This window comes from Nyctibius grandis, chromosome 12, assembly GCF_013368605.1.
Source record: "Nyctibius grandis isolate bNycGra1 chromosome 12, bNycGra1.pri, whole genome shotgun sequence".
NCBI lineage: Eukaryota > Metazoa > Chordata > Aves > Nyctibiiformes > Nyctibiidae > Nyctibius > Nyctibius grandis.
The window spans coordinates 12397561-12419788 of NC_090669.1; the positions used below are offsets into that span (position 1 = coordinate 12397561).

At 40.5% G+C, this 22228-nt stretch overlaps 1 protein-coding gene across 2 annotated transcripts in view; it reads right to left on the reverse strand.

The window, feature by feature from the left end:
- Positions 1–22228, reverse strand: part of PEPD (peptidase D) — a 141008-nt gene that overhangs the window by 24077 nt on the left and 94703 nt on the right. The window contains exons 12-13 of one of the 2 annotated variants that reach the window (XM_068411668.1): positions 13974–14122; positions 6743–6805 (exon numbers count right to left, since the gene is read on the reverse strand). In XM_068411668.1, coding sequence (XP_068267769.1) covers positions 6743–6805; positions 13974–14122 — 212 coding nt within the window. The remainder of the gene's footprint in view (positions 1–6742; positions 6806–13973; positions 14123–22228) is intronic. The other variant, XM_068411670.1, reaches the window with a different exon arrangement.

The following is a 22228-nucleotide window of genomic DNA, read 5'->3' on the forward strand; positions in this document are numbered from 1 at the left end:
GCACTAACCTCCCACCACCGATCACCCACTTGGATGTTTTACTCATATATTATTCAGGACTACTATTTTTAAGCTTTGGTGAAGTTTATCATAGTTGCAGACATGCTTTTTGTGTAAAAAGGTTAGTTCTGTTATTATCTTTAAGCCAATTTATAAACCAATTATAGTCCACTGACAGAAGAGGTTTAGAAAGCTAGATTGGAGGGTCCTTGGACTTTGACAGCTTGTACCAAAATGAGTCTGCACTCAGGAAAATCTGCTGATGATGCGTCTGCTCCGTTCTTAATTCTCTGCCAAATGAGATACTCAGTAATACAGGTCAGTGAACCAGAGACTGGCTCCCCAGGAAAGCTCAGTTACCGAGGCTCCTGAGGTTGCAATTCGTTACCTGCCATGGAGCATGTGCCTGGGCGAGAGGCCAGGACAAAAGGCACCTTTTACAGCAACGAAAGCATTTGAAATCCCTTGAGATACAGAGTGAATGAGCTATGCAGCAATGACAAGACAGTGGATATGTCCGATAATGAAACGTGACAGATCATGGATTAATTAAACAACATATAACTTAACTACAGAGGTTATTAGTTTTCAGATACCATGCAAACAGTGCAGCCGAGGTTTGCAGATGTGTGAGGTACTGTGTTTAAAAATGGCAAACTTAATACATTAAGTTTACCAAAAGGGGTTTTGTAAAATTTATTCTCATCAACCTAAATGTTATCTGATATCCTTAGATACTACTGTGACAGAAAAGAAAAAGATAAAATGAGTATTGCTTTACTTCCTTGAAAATATTTCCTCTCTAATTATCTGTTTGCCAAACCCACCAAATTTCAGATAAAACATCACGTTTTAGGGACTCAAAATCATCATATAACGATCTCTGCAATATTCTGTGACCTCTTTGATCACAGTATTGATAGGGAAGATTTGTGTTCCAAAAAAAAAAAACCAAACCAAAGAAATGCTTCTAGCATCCCTATCTTGTAACGAACATAGCAGAACTTTTTAAACAGTAGAACTAAAAAGATGAGTTGTTGTAACACATTGCACTATAAACTGTTCCTCAGTTGCTGTTAACTCACTGGTAGCTTCATTCCAGTGATTATTTTCTGACGTTTTATTAGAAGCTATTTGAGAATGTAAAGTAGAAACAGCATACAAAAGTAATTTAGAATTACTGAGTGGTATTTAGCCACTTTAGTCGGAAAGTGCTCCAAAAAGGCCTAGCAGGATTTTTTTGGCTGCTACTTAGGGTACTTTGTGGTTGTAATGTGACAATGATTACACCACAAATTATTTAGCAGGGGGTTTTTTTGTTGTTGTAGGGTGGGGTTTTTTGTGCCAGCACAGATGTCACAATCTTACTAAAAAAAAAATGAGTATGGCAAGGTTGTAGTAACTTCTCCCCAAATTGTGCTAAGGTTAAGTTACATTTAATTTCTGAGTGTCCACAGACAAGGGCAAAAGGCCTGATGTCCCCTGGCAGTGCCACTGAAATGCAGACATAACATGCAATCCCTGTCCAGCCAGCAACCCACTGGAACAGATTAAAATCTGCCAACACGCAGTGATCATATCAGACATAAAACAATAGGTCCTTAAAAATTCCAATCGAACCCGGTTTAAAAAAACAAACCAAAACATCATTTAAATACTAAAACCAATTATTTCTTTCCTTTTTACTTGGGTGCTAGAGAATAATTTGTTGTATTTCTGATTTTCCTGCTTTCCTTTTGGCCCACTAGATGAATTACTCAGTAGTTGCTCAGTTCTTGAGCTTGGTTTCTTGCAGCACCAGGTAAGGCAACTCTGCAACGGGGCGAGAAATCAGAGAGTGAGAAACCAAAACGCTGTACTCAAACACTGACAATGTTTGGGCAACAGTGAAGCTGTTTAAAGCCTCATATACTGTGTAGACAGATACCTGTAAGCCTCGCAGAGTCCGCGCTAGATGGCTATATGGATGCCTAATTCAGGGATGCAATTTTAGGCTGTATTTTACAGCAGCAGCATGGCTGCAACTGCCTGGCATATGATGGGAAGAGCCTGTTAACTTTCCCTTCCTAAAAAGGTGATGGAAACTATACCGAATTTGCTGCTGTGTCACACCTGCAGGTACCTGCAGCACTGACTGTGGGGATGACTAGGCTTCAGCCTGCTCTGTGCCATGAGTCCCAGTGCCACAGCTCCAAATCAGGACGGACTCCTTCAAAAACCATCCCTCAATTCCCCAGTAAGGTGCATCTGTCTGACAGGAGCGGGAGTTACAGAAGGGAAACAGAAATGACTCCCCATTGCCTCCGAAATTCGGACCTCTTCTTCAAAAGGCTGACTAGCATTGTGCTATTTGACTGTATCATAATATTTCTTTTGCATCAGTATGATGGAAGTTTGAAGTGGCAAACCCATCCTCCCCATGATGATCTATAACACATCAGAGGCAACATCAAGCTAAAAGTCTGCCATGCTGAAACCTTAAGAAAAGCAATTTGAATAGATGCAGACATGGAGCAAGAGGAGGGATTTTTTTTCCACGTCTGGAAAGATGCAGGTCTGGGACTGAGCAGTGCTGGCAGACACTATGGATTTTACTGCAGAATAGGAAAAAGACTGGGGGAAGGAGGGAAGTGCTTGGAAGGGAGTGATTGCGGTGTGGAAACTTATCAATCTTTGAAGCTTAGAAAAAACTCTGTTTAGATAAGATTCAGGGCAAACAGCATAATCTATGTCTAGCAGGTTTGCACTCTGACAGCTACAGCTGATGCAGTGTCAAGATGGAAGGACTCACGAACTTTGTACTTCAACACAAATTACAATGTATTACAGTGCATTTCCTGAATACTGAACTGGCAGAAAAATCAGTGCACATGAGACCACGTAAAAGCAGCTTATTCACCCCAAAGTCACTGTAAAAATCAGAATTGTACAATGTTATAATATTAGAACCTGTTACAATTAGGAAAAAAGGATTTTTAAAAAATATAGCCTTAAACCAAAACCCATTCACTACAGAGAAGCTAAAAAACTTGCAGCCAATTTAGGCTCTAAGTCTGTAAAGACTTCTAAATGTATTTACGTTGGACAAACAACACCTTTGAAGAACCACTGAAAGTAGTGGAAACTCCCCCGTGTGCGGTTGGGCCGGAGAGCTGCAGGCTTGCCCCCGAAGCACGGCAGCTCCGGCAGACACTGTCCCCAGAAGGGCTGCCCAGAGACCTCCGCACAAGAGGGATTGCGGGGCAGAAAGGCCCAACTGGTTTAAAGTGCCTGGTTTTATACACTTGGAAGTAACTCAGTGTTATTTCAGTCCTCCTAACGTTGCAGTGGTCAGTGTATGCATGGGTCAGCTCCTGTGCGTCAGTCCCAAGCAGGGAAGAGCAGCTCCCAGAAGGTTTGCAGTCAGACTCGCAGTCTGAAATCTTGCATTTCAACAGATTGCTGCTTGCACACAGGGACTAGAGGGCCTGCTGAAAATACTGCCTTTTTCTTTCACCTCTTGCTGTAGGTTACTGCTATTCTGGGCAAGGTTGGGTTACGTGTCCAACAATGAGAACTCCAGTAATCAATGACACCATTTTTACGTAATACCTTGCAAGAATCGAGGATTGCAACTTGATTGTCAGTATTGTCTGTGCACTTTAGTTCCTTCAGCTTTTACTTCCTAAGTAGTGGCTGATGCTTTAACCATTTATACTGACAAAACCAGAATTAACTTGCCACAGAAAGCTATACTACCTTTTCTGGGTCAATCTCAGAGTTAGTATTCAAAGGGAAACATTTATGAACACAGATGCTAGCAAGAAAAATACAGCCAACTCCATTCAATAGAGAAGAGAGAGAGCAGACTACAAATAGCTTTTTAAAACATATATTGACAAGATTTACTTTCCAATCTGTCTTTAACACAATAACACATTCTTAACCACAAGGGGGGAAAAAAATAATACTGCAGTGTCATTCAGCAGGATTTGTGAATATCAAGTACTGGTTACAACATGCCCTGGAAGCATTTGTTCTTCAGAGGAATTGGTATAAAATCTTCGAATTCTGTCATTAATGTTTTATTTCTGAGAATAATTGTTTTGCTTCAGATGTTACAGGAGATTAATAATGATCATCAGCACTTTGCCTAAAATATGACAAACTGACTGGGGATAATTCATATGGGCATTTTGAAATTATACAAACTGTAAAATAGATTGTGCTCCCACACCCTTCCCTGGTGTGCTATTGTCGAAAGGTCCAGTTTACAGTCCTATTTCTTTCTAAAAATTCATCAAAATTAGCTACTGTTTTTATACAGCACAACAGACAAGCGTGCCCACATGGTGTTTTACTAAGTACAACTCTGGACTACATAAAATAAAACTCAAATGACTTTCATGCAAAAAACGCCCACTGCATGTGAATGAGAACCTTGTACTTAACTTGGAAGGAATAAATATTAATAACAGTTACCATTATTTTCTTTAGGTATAGTAAATTTTAATCCTAGTTGAATACAGTGATAATTACTCTAAAGCAGTATTCAAAATAGTAGCAAATAAAAATAAAACTGAATTGTAAAGAAGTTAGAGAACTGTCATGGACAAAAAGAAGCAGTCATCTGTGAAGCTGCAAATTTTGAATTTGCATATGTTCCTAAGCACAACTCTGCTCCACTTAGTAACAGAAACAACTGCCAGTAATACGATCTGCTATGTCAAATACCCTAGCTATTAGTTTCCAATTAAACAGTTCTTTCATTATTTGAGTTATTCTAATCCCTGGTCTTAGTACTATCCTACCTGAGCTAAATTCTCCACTGTTCTCTTTTTGTTAAGAGACATGTTATTAGACCATAGAACAGGGAATTATACTGCTACTTTGAATTCAAATCACAGCATTTTCTGTTGTATAAAATAGGTTATTTATGAAACCGGTACTTGGTCACTGAACCTGCCTCCTCCTGACAGTCTCACTGAAAGAACTGTGCCTCAATATTTAGATACCAAAATGTTTTCAGGAGTATGCACCATCCAAAGTTTACATTCTGCTGTACACAAATGCAGACCATTTACCCTCTAAAGTCCCTGGGCTTATATCCACCTCCATGAGCTTTACTACTTGAATCCTTTAGCAGCAGGCGAACAGGGAGGAGGCTGCTTTGGTTTGTCCTTCTAATTGACAACATTCCTTGGAAGGATGTACATGGGGAACTGGCTAAGGCAGGCCCCTCCACTGCAAAGTGGTTAGGAAGCTACACCAATGAACAAAAATTGAAGAAATCAGGAGAAAGGCACAAAAAGTGGGCATAGTTTCACGCAGCAGCTCAACACTTGTGCAGTTACAGCTGCCCAGAAGACAAAGATCAAGACCAGGTAGGATTAACTTTGTTTAGCACTCTGCACCTACAAATACACAAGGCTTTCTTTGGTCCTCTCTCACCAAGGGGAAACCAGAAAGAGTGGCCAACACTCAGACTCTAGGCACGACTGCAGCAGCAACCTAAATACTAACACGCTGAGCCTGAAGGGAGGTTGTAGCGGAGTGGGAGTCAGCCTCTTCTCCCAGGCAACTAGCAATAGGACAAGAGGACATAGCCTCAAGCTTCACTAGGGGAGGTTCAGGTTGGACATTAGGAAGCATTTCTTCTCAGAAAGGGTTATTAGACATTGGAACGGGCTGCCCAGGGAGGTGGTGGAATCACCGTCTCTGGATGTGTTTAAGAAAAGACTGGACATGGCACTTAGTGCCATGGTTTAGTTGACATGGTGGTGTCAGGGCAATGGTTGGACTCAGTGATCCCAGAGGTCTCTTCCAACCTGATTGATTCTGTGATTCTGTGGTTTTAAGGTTTTGTATGGCAGGTAGCACATCATGGAGTTGTCACGTTTCATCCTAGTGAACCAAGGACCTTTTGTCCTGCTCTTTAAAGTAAGGCCTCAGAGTTAGACCTACAGAAGGGTCTAATGCCTTTCTCTGAATCGTTCTGCACCTCACACAGTTTGGCCCTAAATCTGCTGAACACGAGAAAGAAATGACAGAGTGGAAGGGTTACTGCTAACTTGAGAGAAACACCTTCAGACACCTATTCTCAACTGCAAAATGCAAGACTTGACCTGGTGAGGCAGCTGGAGCAGGGACAGAGGAGGGACCATCAGCTACAGAGAACTGTCTGCAGTCCAAGCCAGACAGCTGCTGGCCTGCGCTCACTGGCTGTTTGCTCCAACCCTCTCCCCTTGGCCTCTTTACCTCAAAAGACCTTAGTCTTTTGGGAACTGCTTACTTCTTTGCATTTATTTAGCACCTACAGCAAAAGAGGACCCATGCCTGGTAGGCTCAAAGGATCAGCTGGTATCTACATGATTAATAAAAAAATGTTTTATTTGCTTGGTTTACTTCTTTGCCCGAAATGTTTTTGACTGTACTTGGTTTTGAATGGTTTTGAAGTGTACTTGACTGTACTTTCTTGCTCAGAGATTATATAGCAATCCTGGCATCAAAGAAATCTGCAATGGCTGATCTTTGATCCTGGAAGAAAGGATTTAAGAGCTTAAAGACCCCATGTCTTTATGTGAAACTTGAGTTCTGGGAAAGCTATAAACAGGCAAGGAATCTTCCAGCCCCAATATGGAGAAACCTCCATCTTCCATTATCAGAGATGTTAGTCTTGGGACAGAGATTTCTTTCAAGACGTTCCTCAACAGCATTTATCAAAAAAGCAAAGCCTGAAAGCCAGAGGCAACACGATACTCACTCTCTTGGATAGTAAAATGCAGGACTTGGGGATATGCATATACCCCTGAGCATGAGCTCCAACCTGAAAAAATGCAGAGATACAAATCTTATAGGGACACCCTATAGTAATGTTAGCATCCTGAGGAGGAAAGCTTTCACACTGCACATAAACTGACTTGGTGAACAACAACTTCTGTGCATATTTGGAACTATTTTTTATTTTTAATTTTATTGAAACAAACAAACATCAATCAGTAAATATTCCCAGCTGCACAGCTAATGTCTGAATGCAATTTTGGTTCAATGGGGACTTTGGATATACAAGCTTTTTAAATCATATAAATGTAGAGATAGGGAATTGAGTGGCTGCCAACCTGGCCTTACTCAACTGTTCCTTGGGAGCAGTTTGCTAGACAAAGAGATTTTTTTTTGAACTGGAATTTAGGACAATAGACCTTACTGATAGAAGTGTTTTAATTCTGTCTCCCTCTCCCCCCCAAATAATAATGTGCATAACTTAAAATATTGAAGTTTTTTCTGTTCGTTTTTTTTAAACATACACACATTTCACAGTGTGCACAGGCTAAGCACAACAAGCTCTCTTCCTTCCCTTTGTCCTGTGACTTTCTGTTACTCTACAGAGAAGACGGGAAGGAATGTTCGGAGGTCCCAGACACAATTGTAAAGGGATGAAAATGGAAAGTAGGTTCCATTTCCAAATGGAAAGTAAGCTCCAATATTTAGCTTAATGACTCTGTTTATGATCTAATGCATTAGATTGCACTGTAATTGCAAAGCTTGAAGATAAGCATACTTCCTTTTTATTTCTCAGCACAGTAGTAGATTTAATATATTTGAGAAACTTCAATGCTTCTATGAATAGAAACTGTATACAGAAACTTTCTCTATGTAGAAACCATACTGTCCTCTTCAACTAGGAATTAAATTTATAGAATTCTAATTATTAGTATTCTGTAAATGCTCAAGATAATAATCCAAATAATAAACAGCAGAAATCACCTGAGAGGCTGGACATGGTATAAGTACACAGTCATTTGCTAAAGAATAAAAAAGAAGCTACTCCACAGTAATTTCCCAAACCCTACTTGTATGTATCACTGACAGTAAAGCATCCATATGAGAACAAAGTGATACTCAAAGCTGGGTTAAGTATGAATGTGCTTCACATACAGAAACTGAAGCACATCACTATCTGTTGGCTTGCAAAGTACTACCTCCCCTGTAAAGAGCTAGAGTTGAGCGCACAGGCACTGATTCTCATCAACATCTCTTTTTCCTACATCACTGACATTTTCATGTGCACGTTTCAGAACGTATTTAGAGTCATGGAGTGATTTAGGTTTGGAGGAATGACAGGAGGGTATCTGGTCCAAACCCTGACTCAGAGTAGGGCTAACTTCAAAGCTAGATCATGCTTCTTCAAGAAGTTGTTTTCTAGAAGTTAGAGAGGGACTTTCAGCAAAACCAATTATTTTAAATGTTTCTTCAAATAGATTTACGTTAATGACAAAGAGCAAACAATACTGGTCTCCCAGGTGTAACTTTTGACAAATGATGGTTAATAAAGCTATTACATTGACATTGGATCTAACTTATGCAACTGGGATAAAGAATGGAGTGAGACAGGATTTGGTAACAATGCACATGTGCCCTTTCAAGTTCTTCAGATCTTTCCACTATCAACAGACATGTCAAACTTGCTCACAAAAGGGTCTAATCGACCCCTGCAGTTCAGCCTTCAACTGCTACCATGACAATTGTCCACTGGAGGTACTATAGACATTGGAGCTGAGACTTCACACCCTGCCATTAACCATTACACTGTGTAGCCTTATGCCTACTGATGCTGTGCTACACAATACTTTATTTTCAGCCTGAGCAATTACAGGAGTGAGGGAGAGCTACACTAAAAGCAGTACTTTTACAGTTACAGCATCAAGGACTCCAGAGTTAGTCAATATGAATTGATGTTGTCTGCGTAAGCTTTGCTTGGACCTTTGATGCTCTCATGTTACGGTCCAGTTCTCTAGTTACATGACCGTCTACTCCTTTAGATGCGATTTCAATAGTAGCAAGGCTTTTTTGATGCTGCTGCCTTTTTCAGTCCTACGATAAAACTTCTAAAACCTCTTGGAGATTGTCAATGACACCCACCAGAGAAACAGATCCAGTGCTACGTTTTGTAATGTAGGCAGCTGGCTGAAAGACAGAAGACCTGATGAAAGCAAAACTGCAACATCCGTTCATGCATTACTATAGACAGGAGGATTCACTTGGAGGAGAGCCTCAGAAGTATCTTAGTCCAGTGGAAAAGCGTCCATTAGACCAGTCAAAGCTTCCTGCCAACCACAAGATGCAAATCCACAGGAAGGCCCAAGTTAATTTAGTTCTAGGGCTACCTTATTTCCAGAAGACTCTAACTCCAAGGCAAGCACAGCTCCTGCTAGACCACTGAAGAGATCTGTTCCTCATATAATTCCTCTTCCATCTGTTGCAAAAGCTGAATGCGTGCAGGAAAAGAAACAAGAGACTTCACAAAAACGCAAGCGTGGCAAATGCACCTGAATGTTGCCACTGGGAATCAGCAAACATTCTTGCCTCACACTCAGACTCCCAGCAGGATGCTAGGCAACTTGCTTCAAACACAGTTTTTATTTTTTAATTATTTATTTTACATTTGTTCACTAACCATTTTCTTTCATTTTACCAGTGTCTGGCTTGACAATCTGGAGTCTGATTTGCAGAAAGGCTGGGCACTCACAGCCGTAACAGAGGTCAAAACAGCTGAGCAAGAGCAGTGTTCAGCTCCCTTAAAAAAATCTCGAGTCCGATGAATTTCAGTCTTGGAATCCCAAATGAGTCAATAGCTTTTACACTAGCTTCTGCAGCCTGTCTGCCACAGCCTGCAGAAGGGGAACTGCTGCGCACTTTCACATCACTAAGACGAAGTGCAAGCGAACTTACCGCCTGCCAAGCACCTGCGTACTATGATGATGAGCACTCTGAGAAAAACTGGTGAGGACGTTAATAATTCTGGAAGGTTTGGAACAGTAGGCAATAAACAGCTCTGGGCCATGCATGGAACAAAAGGTTAAGATAAATTACTGAATAGCTGCTGATTAGCTCAGCTCTTTCTGTTATGTGCATTGCATAAAGATAACAGAGGGAGAAACAATGGATGGATCTAGAAGACAATTTTAATTCCAATCATCCTTGGAGGTGAAACCTCTTGGTTGTCCCCACTTACTGTGATTTGGTTTACATAGTGGAGTTTTGAAGCCCATGAGCTGAATTCATTTCAGATGAAAGTAAACTGGAAGATGTGCTCCAGGAGTGCACCTAATGTGCCTCAACCAATTAGGTAAATCTGATGAGATTAAAAAACAATGCAGAAGTGAGACAAACTTCTGGAATACTCTTAAGTCTGGGATACGTGGCTTTACAATTTCACTCTTTTTTAACAATTCTTTTTATGTAGAATATCTATGTAAAGACAAATTGTTTCTCAAATCACGGTTCTTAGTAAGAAGCAGATGATGCCTCAGCCACCAAAGTGAATGGAAGCATCAATATTCTGCACATCCGCCCCTGTATTTTAGTTCTGTGGAAGAGTAAATTTAACCCAGATGGACTTGACGCATTAAGAATATCCCCTAAGTAGAAATGCAACATGCCTCTCTGACATTTTGGATCACGAGCCTGACTTTGTAGGAAAGAGACAATTATCCCACTGCCACACAAGCACGCCTTTTTGAGTCTTTCACTTCAGCGACAAGCACCGCTGTCTTCATACGAGATCCACGCTCAGTAGTTTCAAAACTGCTGCTTATGCAAGACTGAATAAGTCTTTCTCCCCTTTTATTTTAAACAGATTTGGTTTGTGGCAGGAGTTGTGACAACTGCACTGAACTTGGGCTATAATCCCACAGAGAATGTTTCTTAACTTTCAGAATATATTATTTGGCTCACAGAAGGAATTCTATTGTTTCAGTTGGAAGGTAGGGAGACCCATGTATGTGATTTGAGCTGTCTGCATGTTCGGACCATGCACGGGATGCAGTCAGATGAATGTTTTTCTATAACAAAACACAATGTTTCGGAGTATTTTTAAAATTATGACAACTGTTTGTAGATAGAAGTATAAACAAAATGTATTAGGAGGTCTATTATCTCTCAGAAAGTAATTTCACTCGAGAGTCAATTAGGTTCATATGAGAGCAAAACAGAAAAAAAGAAATGCAAATCTCTGAACTACACACATCTATATAAAATGTTTAAGGTTGCTAGCAAATGTGTGTCCTTTCAGAAACACAGTTATGTAACCCAGTATTTGGTTAGCAACTCTCCCTAAAGTACTCACTCCCTATCTTGCAATGAGAAGGACTCCGGGAATCATTAACCTTCTGAAGACAACAACTAGATGTCCCCTGTGACCCTTTGCCACAAGGCATAATTAAGGCCCCAATTCTGCAGCTGGAGAGAAATACCGTTTTCTACAGTTACTGACTCTGCTGCGTAGACTCTTTCCGTGCAGCCTGCCCCACGAATGGTTACTGCCATGTCAGCTAAGTCACTTGACTGTCTTTGATCTTAGGAACCCTGGGAAATGAAGACAAACAAAAATAATAGCAAAATGAACAAGGGCTCCATAATTCAGAAAATCTGACTAAAACATGACGGGGCTGGGTTTTACATTCAGTGCCTCTAAACCCGCAAACTTTTCTGCCTCCTTTTTCAGAGACCTAAAGTATTAACTTTCTGTCAGACAGGGAGAAGAGACACTTGAGAAGCTGAATTCACATCATCCCTTCCTGCTCCCCTCTGTGACAGTACCCCGCTCCCCCAGGAGTGGATCCTGGTGCTTTAGTCAATGAGCTAACAAATTAGGTTTGTTGAATGAGATGAAGAAGGCTGCAGCCTCTCCCACAAAAACTACTTTCTCTGGGCAGCAGTAACAATACATTCAGTTTGCATCCACCCCTTTGAGGGGCTCTGGGGTTTCTCAGCAGCCTGAGAAGTATGTGACACTAACCATGCTATGAAGGTCAGTGGTTCTCTTTCTTCTTTTTCTACAGCAGAATATTAGCCTTCCAGGAGATCCAATGCCACTTTCAACAAGCAGTCCAACAGTACATGACATGGCAGTTTTTCTATCTGTCTCAGTGTTCAATTAAAACAGATAGCCCAAACATGTTAAAGGAATCTGGTGGAAGGTACAAAGCAGATACATTTCATTAAAAGGATTTATGAAAGCCTTTTGCAGAAATGCCTTATCTCCTATGTCCCCTTTAGTAAGAAAAGGGGAGTGACTGGAAACAAAATAACTAAGTAACTATTTGAATAATATCTGATTTAAAAAATTATTTAAAGTTGTATATAAAAGAGGATCTCTCTCTAATCCAACTCAATTTCAGTTTGAACTGTCTCTAGAACCATGTAAATTCATTTCAGACATTCATACTTTTTTTTGCCAACTACCTATTTTAAGCATTTCTTATCAATTTCAGTAGTAGAGTCTTTGGCCTTTGGTGCATTTTTGAGACCTCATCAGAGGAAAATATAATAATACTGTAAGATTTTTTGCATCAGTGGACAGATGGGTTAAAATCTGTGAAAGAACTAGGGTACAAGCCATACCGACCTAAAAAGCAGACTTTTCCAGATGTTGAAAATTTTTGCACATTGCAGGACTCTACGCAGATCTGTAGTTCAACAGAGTACGAAAGGTCCAGGTTGCATTTCACTACACAGAGGTACCAAACGAACCAAATCAATGAACCAGTCCACAGAACATGTGTTTAACCTGCTTTCTGTAGCCAGAAAATTTATGATTACTAGTTTCATAAACAGCATAAACGCATTTGCACTATACTTACAAACAGGCAAGTCAACTCAAGCACAGTGAGAACAGAAAGTTCAGTCCCATCTTCTGCCAGACATTAAGAATGATTTCTCTGTCTACGAATCTCATACTCCCAAGCTAATAAAGGATCCTTGCAACTACTTTTCAGAAATACTTAACTTAGTAACTTATTTTCTGACACTGTAAATAAAGTGTTAAAACTGAGAATTCTCTACACTGTCCCGAGTACGGCACCATATTAGCTCTCAAGTTCTGAAGACAGTCAGCAACTTACTAGCATGGAATACTGTCAAAAACGTTACATGAAATTAAAGGTGGCACTGAAATGAAAGCAAACTATGAAGAGGAACAGGAACAAGATTCTTCAGAGGAGAAACAGCAGATGATGGAGAATGCACATTGTTATTAAAATGGCAAAATATCTAGTCTTATTTTGCAGATAAGCTTCAAGTGTTACTGCTCCCCTTCCAAGCTGCTCAAATGAACAGTGCTGCTGCCAGCTTGTATAACAGGAAAATTACATATGTTCTGACTAGCAATCCAGAAAGCTCATGCACTCAAGACTCGATGATTGAAACCTAATATGGTAAATTTAAAGGATAAGCGTGCTTTGTGCATTAAGTACATTTTTCTCAAAGCCGTTCTATTAGAAATACTGAGAAATGCTCAAGTACCTTCACCAGCGAAACACTCAAAATCACAGCAGCAGTTAGCTCTAAAAGCATTTATTTGCTGCCTTGAAAGCAGAATTGGAGAAAAATAAGATTTTCATCAAGCTGGGCAGTTGTTTCAACTATGAAAAGGTATACTGGATGAATTAGCTTGCCTGCAATTTAAAGGCATACAGTGAAGTACCCAATAGCCAGTGCTTTCTAAAGCTTTTTAAGGCTAATTGAGTATCCTTCCCAAAGATGCATACTCCATCCTCTTTTTCAACAGAATATTTCTATTGAGCTTACACGTAAAATACAGGAAGTGGTTGAAACAAACCGAAGCACGTCACACATGTTCACTCAAACTCTGACTTGAGGCTTTGGCATAAGCTTCCTGAAAAGACAGCTGCCAGTGTACACACACACCAGAGTAACAACTGTCACCACTAGATTAAAGGAATTAAAAAAAGTGGAAGATTAAAACACCTTGTTAATCTTATTGATAATTATGTATCTGTTATTTCTTTAAAAGTGTTGCATGGAAAATGTTGTGTCCTACCTCTATCCTCCATAAGGAGCTGTTTAAACATGGAAATTAATTTTGTCATCTTGCTCCTTTCCAGTACTTTCTAAAATACAAACATAATTGCCTTGACAGCCTGAATGCTGCCATCAAGCTCGTCAATTCCTGCTGACATGTACCGATCTTTTACCTGGCTTGACTGCTTTCATTACAGCCCGCGATGACTTCAGCACCGCTTCATAGATAGCCCTCTGGTCAGGAGTGAACTTTCCGTTTGCAGGGAAGGTGCAGGTGATATCAGAGCCATAGCAGTAATACTCTCCTCCCATATCAAACAGGCTAAAAAGGAAACAGAGGGGGAAGAAATGAAATTTAGTTCCAAAGAAATAGCAGAACAGAAGACATTTCTCTTGTTCTGCACTTAAAAGTCATATGCATGTTGGTAGTTGGCCATATAATCACCACTTGAATGTACTTACTGTTCCTAAGTAAAATGAGACAACAGTCCCTTGGAATCTCCTAGCAGAAGGGTATCTACATTACATATGGCTTAAATGGACACACTTATGGGCTGCGCTGGTCCTGGATGGAAACACTGAGAGAACGCATGAAGGAAGATAAAAAGTACGTGAGGAATCCACTTCAAGCTCTTCAGTTTCCAGGTTTCTAGGACCTCTTCTCAGAAGAAAAAACATGTCTTTTTTTATTTCCTGAGAAACGCTAGCACAACATAAAGGGTCTAACCTCAAAACTTAACAGAGAAATGTTTATTAAATTATGGCCTTTTGTGTCAAAACGCATCTGATGGTTTAAATAAAATGTCCCCAAATAAAGGCTGACAGCCACTGCTCACAATATAAACTTTCCTTTAAGACAAACTTGCCTAACAGGGATTAAAGAAACAAGGATTATGGGAAGATCCAACCAGAAAGGAACATTTAGTACAGTTTTCTGCATCAGAGCCAGGAAAAAAAAAATAAGTGCTTTCTTTTATGGGGACAAAATACCTGGTTTGCCCCTTGAGAAGCATATTTATTCTATATATGAATCAATGATTCACCACTGATTGCTCAGCTGCCAGAAATCAATCTACAAGAATAGCAAGTGAGACGCTACACCCATATGAGAACCAGGTTAGACATTTGCAATACTATGCTTCTTGAGCCTTCCTGATAAGGCACTGCACTGGTTTCAGCAGGCTCAAAAAATCAGCAAATAACCAAATAACCACTTGGATCAAACAATACTTGAGCAAATAACCCCCCTTGTTCATCATATATTGATTACAAGAAGGCACGTTCTACCTACAAGACGCTTTGGACTTGACACACAGTATTTGTGTGACCTCCTGATTTGTCAGCTAATGAATTAGAGTTGAAATCTGCTAATTTAAGTCTTCTTCCAACCACCTCAAACTACTGTATGAGACTCTTATCATCATAAGAAATGTATTTTTCCTTCACTGTCTTTGAAAACCTTGAAGTTTTCTTCCTCTTGCTTCCGCTTCACAGCAGGGTCAGTCAGACAACACAAGCAGAAGGAAGGACACTCCACTGGGGCACCCTCTCTGCCATGGAGTCCTAATTACAGCAGTAATTAGGAAAACCATGCAGCGTAGCTCTGTCCTTAACTAGCATACATGACTAGGTAAAGGTAAGTATAAGCCACCATCAAAAGTGCTACAGCACTCAGCTGTAAATGTTCACCATTTCCAACATAACTGCCACCGAAAGCCATGGAGAACAAGTAAATTAAGGCAATCACGGTAAAGCTAAATAATATTTCAGCAGGGTTGGGACTCCTCTTGCTGCATTGCATACATGGACACATACTCATGAAGATTCACTCCAAGAAATTTTAAAATCCACCCTACAATTTCCTCCGTGAACAAATCTTTGCACTGAGTGCAAGCCCTGCTGAAGTCATTGCCAGTCTCCCCAAACTGGGCAAGGTTCACCCGCAGAGAGACTTGCAGGACTGGAACTTCAGGAACAAACCCCACGGTTTGCAGATGCGGAACTGCACAAGGCTTAAAGCTACAGGAGCAAACTCCTTTAGGAGAATGCTACAGAGAGAACTGCAAAGTTCTGTATGTACACGCAGAGCTAATACAATCACTATATACATTCACTTAAATACGAAATACAGTATGTTAAAACAGAAAGTTGCTAATTGAAAAAAGATATACAAGAGAGAGCAAATGTCAGACCCACAGGGTAAAAAAACCACAATTTGACACCAACATAGCAACTGTAAACCAGCCTAGCCAAACCTCAAAATCAGAAACCCCATCAACACTGCCTAAGTTTTGATTTTATGGTTAGACTCGCTTCTAAAAATAACTAATGATACACACAGAAAATTTAAGGATACAGAAAACTAGTTGCAGCAACTAAGAATCATGTAAGAAGCTGCTACATTCTCTAATGTGCCAACAAGATACAGATTTCAGACTAGTTATAAATCTTTCAACCTATCTCAGACTGAACCCTTTCAAAATCACAAATCAAGTTTCATGGTGCTTTGTGGGATCTGCAGCAGTTTTGTGGCCTAACTCTGCTGCATTTACAAGTGATAAGTGTCCACTCAGCACAGTGACAGTAAAGCTGTGACCAACAACTTCCAAACTCCCTGTCCACTGGAAGTTGCTATGCTTTCTATATTTTACCTGGAAAATAGTTATTCTGAACTTACCACAGGCGAAATTTTAGCTACATGTTTAACCGTACAATTATCAGCATTTTCTCAAACCCATTCATCACTCAGTGGTTGTTAAATAGTTTTTCAAGTTACTGGAGCACTGAGTAATGGAAAAACGAAATCACAAAGCTGATGGTACACCAAAACAAGGCTCACAAGCTAGGAAGCACCGTTTGTTCAGGTTTTTTGGCTTCCAGACAAGAGGAGACATGACAGAAGATGATCTTTCAAATTCCACCTCAGAGCACAACACACCATCCAGCCTGTAAGCTTCAGTGAAAGAGCATCCAAACCAAACTGTACGTTTGGGAAACATTTTGGCTCTTATAGGGAATTATCTTCCATTTAACTTCAGTTGGGAACATATCCATTAGTTAAAATGTTGCCCAAGACATGGAAATAGCCCAAATATTGTAGTTATCCTGAGGAAATAATGGGAGCCTGAGAAGATCCCAGTTTCATATCTTTGCTTGCCAGGCAAAATAAGTGGTAAAGCACATTTAAGCTGAATAAAATGCATGTGAGCTACTACCTTCTCCTGTTGACTAACTGGAAAGAGTTTCTAAAAGCAGGTTCCTTAAATCCTGGTTCCTTAGAAAAATATACATTTATTTTACCCTGAAATTAGATGGCAACTGCTAGTAAACTACTAGTAAAAGAAGTATTATTGACGTATTTTAGTACCTTCTCTATTGCATGTACAAAACTATCTGTCTGATAATGCAGTCTTACAAGGGTCATGTACAGAAACAACTACTTAATGTTATTTGGACTGTTATCAAATGTAGCAGCAATCTGAACAAATTAAATGCACAAATGAAAATAGGCCTCATAGGCATCTTGATCTATGGCTTACCTTTTAAGAACTGTTTAATGTAGAGTAACATATGCAATAATATAACAAATTATCTCCAAATTCTATTATATTTCCCTTTTAGATAAGTTGTGCTACACATGTAGGAGACTGTATGTGTTGTCTATTACAAAACTTAATTGTGAATTCAGTTTTCTGTTGAATGAAGAAAAATTTCATTCCAGAACAACACTTTCCCCACTCCTTTTTCAGCAAGGATGCAATTGTTAATTGCTGATTTCAATGAATGTAGAGATGATGTGTCTGAGGTTGTCAGGCTTCCGAGGCGTCTTCAACGGGAAGGTGGCCAGAGGAGCACCGCTGATCAGAGAGAGGCGTGCAGTTGTATGTCAAAGTTCTCACTGATTTAGCTTGATGCTGATGAAGTCTTTTATCGCACAGCTCAGTCTCTTTCAAAACCTTCCAACAAAGAAGCTAATCTTGCTTTGCATCACTTTGTTGGGAGCAAAAGCAACAAAAACCTACCTGGCTTCATTTCAGGGTGAAAAGCGCATGGTGTATAAAGCAGATTTAACAGCCAGAAGTCCTGAGCACTCTCTAAAAGTTCCATGTCACTGTTTCAATTTGTTTTCTAGGATTAATAAGAAGCTGTACCACAAAGTAAAAGATGCATGGCAAAAATATTCCAAAGTCCTTCTTGGAAGCATGGGCATAGCTCTCCTAAGGGAGGCTGCAGTTCTGTGTATATATATAATCTTTCCTCCCAAACATATTGCAAAATACCGTAAACATTATTAACTAAAACTGAACAACGCAAATTATGAGAAAAGTCAGATAACCTGTCAGTTGCTCTCCTGACAGAATGACTTGCTTATGTATCATTAACACAACGTTGCCACAGCACCAAAAAAAAAAGTTGCCTTCTGCATGTGGTTTTAGAATTCACCTTCACAAATGACTATGAGCTTTTCATTCCTTTCATGGAGAAAAGGTCTGACAACACAACTCAAAATCATTTTGTACATAAAACAGCACCAAGTCAAAAAGAAGCAGAAACACGTGCCACAGCCTTGCCGAAAGGACCGGCCGGACGTGTCCCTCCTACAGGAGCTTCTCAGCCCTTCCCCGGAAGGTCCCCGGTGCCGCTGGCAGTGGCCCTTCCATGTCCAACCAAACTGGGGGTCTGCTCCCCATGCAGGAACCCAGGACATGAGTTTGGAAAAAACATTTCAAGTCTTGTTGATTTTAAAGTGAATTCAGGCTTGTTAGTCAGTGCTGTAACTGCAACAGTACACAACACGATGCACAAAAGCTCTTTTCCCGTCCCTTTGAAACAACATGGATGACTAAGACATGGCCATGTTACTTTCACAGAATATTGGCACCACAAAATGCAAATTTATGGTTACATTTTTGGCTTTCAAGCCCAGAAAAATAATACACATTTTGATATCTATTTTAGCTTGCTTAACCTCTGACTAGGAAGCATCACAAAACACTTTGCCTAACACTTTAGATTTTGAAAACTGTGCACTATAAACAGCCACGCTTCTTTTCCTCATAAAGTCCCTGTATACCTTTTTTTTAAAAAATAAAGCATCGTCTTCCTCTAAGCATGTGTTTTACTTTTATAGGCTTGCTGACACTTTTATTGTCAAATTGTTTGAAACTGCCAGGCAATGAAGCAAATTATGGCCAATATCACAATGGGAAGCAATACTTTATTTGGGATATCCAAGCCACGTGTACGAATTGTTATGATCCAACCACCAACCCAACCCAAAGACAAGCTCTCGCAGGCATTTCTCAGGAAGCCTACAGCTACTCCCACGAGCTAACATGTAAAACGATCACATTCCTGCTCTACAGATCTGCTTGGTCTGTACACTCAGAACTGGATCTCCTCATGACAGTCATAAAAACAACTATTCTGCAGTTGTTAATACCGCAGAGCAATGACTGTGGTGAAACGCACTGCAGCACAAGGCTGTACTAAGTGTCACCCACCTGAAACCCATGTCCTTCCCAGCTTCTGTTCTCAGGACAAGCCCTTCCCTTCCCCTGAGTGGGTTTGCAAGACTAGCAATTACAAAACCGATGTTGCCGTATCTTACCATGCCCTCCTCGTACCTCAGGTTAAAGGTAAACAGGTATGAATACTGATGTACTTTACTCAGCGACGTTTACTGAGGTTTTAGGGGTTTGAGCCATTATTGACCAACATACCTATAAGCAGCCACACAGATGAACTGGTGCCAGCCCAGTCCTAGTACAGCAGGAATAAAGGTACACTCAACCTTTTCCTCCTCTTATTGTAATAAGAGCAAGTCATCCCCAGCTGGAGATTTTATTCTGTGTCATCTCACCATACTCTGCTCCGAGCAGCAATTAAATCTCTAAGTATTCACGCACTAACAAAACCCAACCATTTGTTTGGTTAAACACTTCTAAGGCAATTTCAAGCTTAAGGGAACTAGGTATCAGCATTTCTATGAGATGCATCTTTGGAAACATGACAAGTGATTTGGAAATAGGGTGGTTTAATAGCAGACCACATGAATGAATTATAGTAAATGATATCACAAGCAAGAAAATGGAGAGTTAAGTAACACACTTCTTCATCCACTTGCATCCTGACTAGCCAAGAGTTATCAATTAAAAAAGCAATACCGAGTAAGATAACGTGACAAATCCCAATAGAGGACTGGAACAGTACAGTGTAAAGTCCTACCGTGCTCAGGAAAGGGTTTTTTTAAGAGTTGCCCTGCTGTGACCAGCTTCCATCTGACATGGTACAGAGAGAGCTTGTACTGGCTCTGTCTTGAAGCCAGGCTTGGCTCGCTGATTTAAGCCCAACTTTTTGTTGTCAGCACTCCTGGAGTCAAGGGTAACCTTAGAAAAATGCTAGAGAATATTTTTTGTGTAGGAAATGGGGTTCTGGGTATTCACAAGAAAACATCAAGTTTTTGTTTAAGCCTCGTGTTCAAAGGAAGACCCTGTAGCCCACACAGGTAATGCAATTACGGAGACACAAAACGGCTACACTTCATCTAGCTGCGATTTACATAACCATGTGGCCCCATATTTTTTTTTGTCCTCAACTGTGTCTTTTCATCTTGTCTGCCTTCTCCATGACTTTCCCATGTTTGCTTCTCTTGTAGCTCTGTCTCACTTAAGGCTTTCCCAGACTATTATAGATAATAGGAGGCTTGTCTCAACCCTCTCTCACAGAAGATGACAAGATATGCCACTAAGCTTTGCTCAGATAGGAGGAGGGTGTGGAAAAAAAAATCTGTCTACATTGGATTTTGAAGGAAAGAAGATTGCATGCCTGTACCTCTACAATGCCAACAACAGCGACTTCAGTGGCTGTAGCAAGAATACACAAGAGTTTGAGCTGGTTTCCTCCCACTGTAACAGACACAGACACTGGCTCCCAGCAGCAGGGCAGCAGTGTGCTGCAGAGATGAGCAGCAGTGGGTGGGTGTGCCCGGCTCTGCCCCGCTGACATAGGGAAGCGGTGCCTCTGCTCTGCTGCTCCAGCCCCACGGCCGAGAAAAAATGGTTTCCTCAACCAACAACAGCGTGTGGGAGCGTCCTCTCTCACAGTGATTTGAGCCAAGCAGAAGAACTTCAGATCCATTTCTCTCACAGGATATGAAATCTCAATCTCACTGAATTCACCAAACAAGCTGCACGTAAGAGCTGGTTCAGTAAACACCCACGTATTCTAGTAAGATTTTATGTGCTATTTTCACACACAAGTTGAGGAGTCGTCTCTTACTTACAGTACTTATCTCTTGAAGAAATCTAAGACAACAGCCTTAAGCTTCTGCTCTAAATAAACCAATTTCCGTGATTAAGTATAACCCCTCTTCCATCCCGTGCAGCTCGCACTAATGCCTTATTAAAAATGTTGTTTGCCAGAGCAAAGAGCCAAAAAAACTTTTGATTGGCTTGTTCACTGCTAAATTCACTCGAGTGCCATCTCCCAGTGTTTCTGCTAAGCGGAGGGATGTCTCTAACACAGAAGTGCTGCATACAAAAAAAGAATTGGGAACACCAAGTTGTAGTGCTGGGTTAGGAGAAGGAGGCGGCAGCAATGGAGGCTTCACAAGATGCAGAAAGTAAAGCGTCAGTACTGCCAACTTAACACCTCTGCTAGACCCATGCAGGCAACATGCCAGAGATCAGGAAAAGTCCCAGGTGAAGTTCTGACAAAAGGGTTACCTGTTTGACTTGTCTTTTTGCTGAACAGGTGATTTTTTTTCCTGGCTTTATTATCCTAATTATTATCCATTTTTAATTGGCATATTTAATAAGCAACAGCACTCTCTTTAGCAGAGACAATTCTTTGCTGAAAAGTCAACCTAACAGAGATGGTGGCAAACCCCAAGTTCTGGCCAGTTTCCACCTGTTTGGAGGCTCCCCATTGGAAAGGCAGTATCTGGGGCACTCCTGGCTCCATCTGACTTGCTCAAACAAAGGAGCAAAGATGTCAGAGCTGCAGGGAAGCGAAGGGCATGATGTGAGATAGGAGCACACGGTAACAACACAGCTACATTTTCAAGTTACTAAAATTTTGAAGTTAACTAAAACAGTCCATTTCTATGTGTCTACTGAGAAGCGGAAGGTACCTACTGAAAGTGAATTGTAAAAGTTTGATACTTCTAATGCAGGCCACCATTCTTAGGTGCTAATATTTGTATTTAAGAGCTTTAGCTTTCAGCAGCTGTTTTTGAACACTCTAACCTGTGTTCCTCAGCCTGGACAAACAACCACGGGAGATCACAGGAGTAGGTGAAATGTCAGACCTTACTTATTGATTTTTACTGTAAATATTGTCGAGTTTTCTTACGTGTGTATGTGCGTGCTCACGCACATATACATGTGTCCATGTAAGTAAAAGGCTAATGCTTCCAATTTTTTTC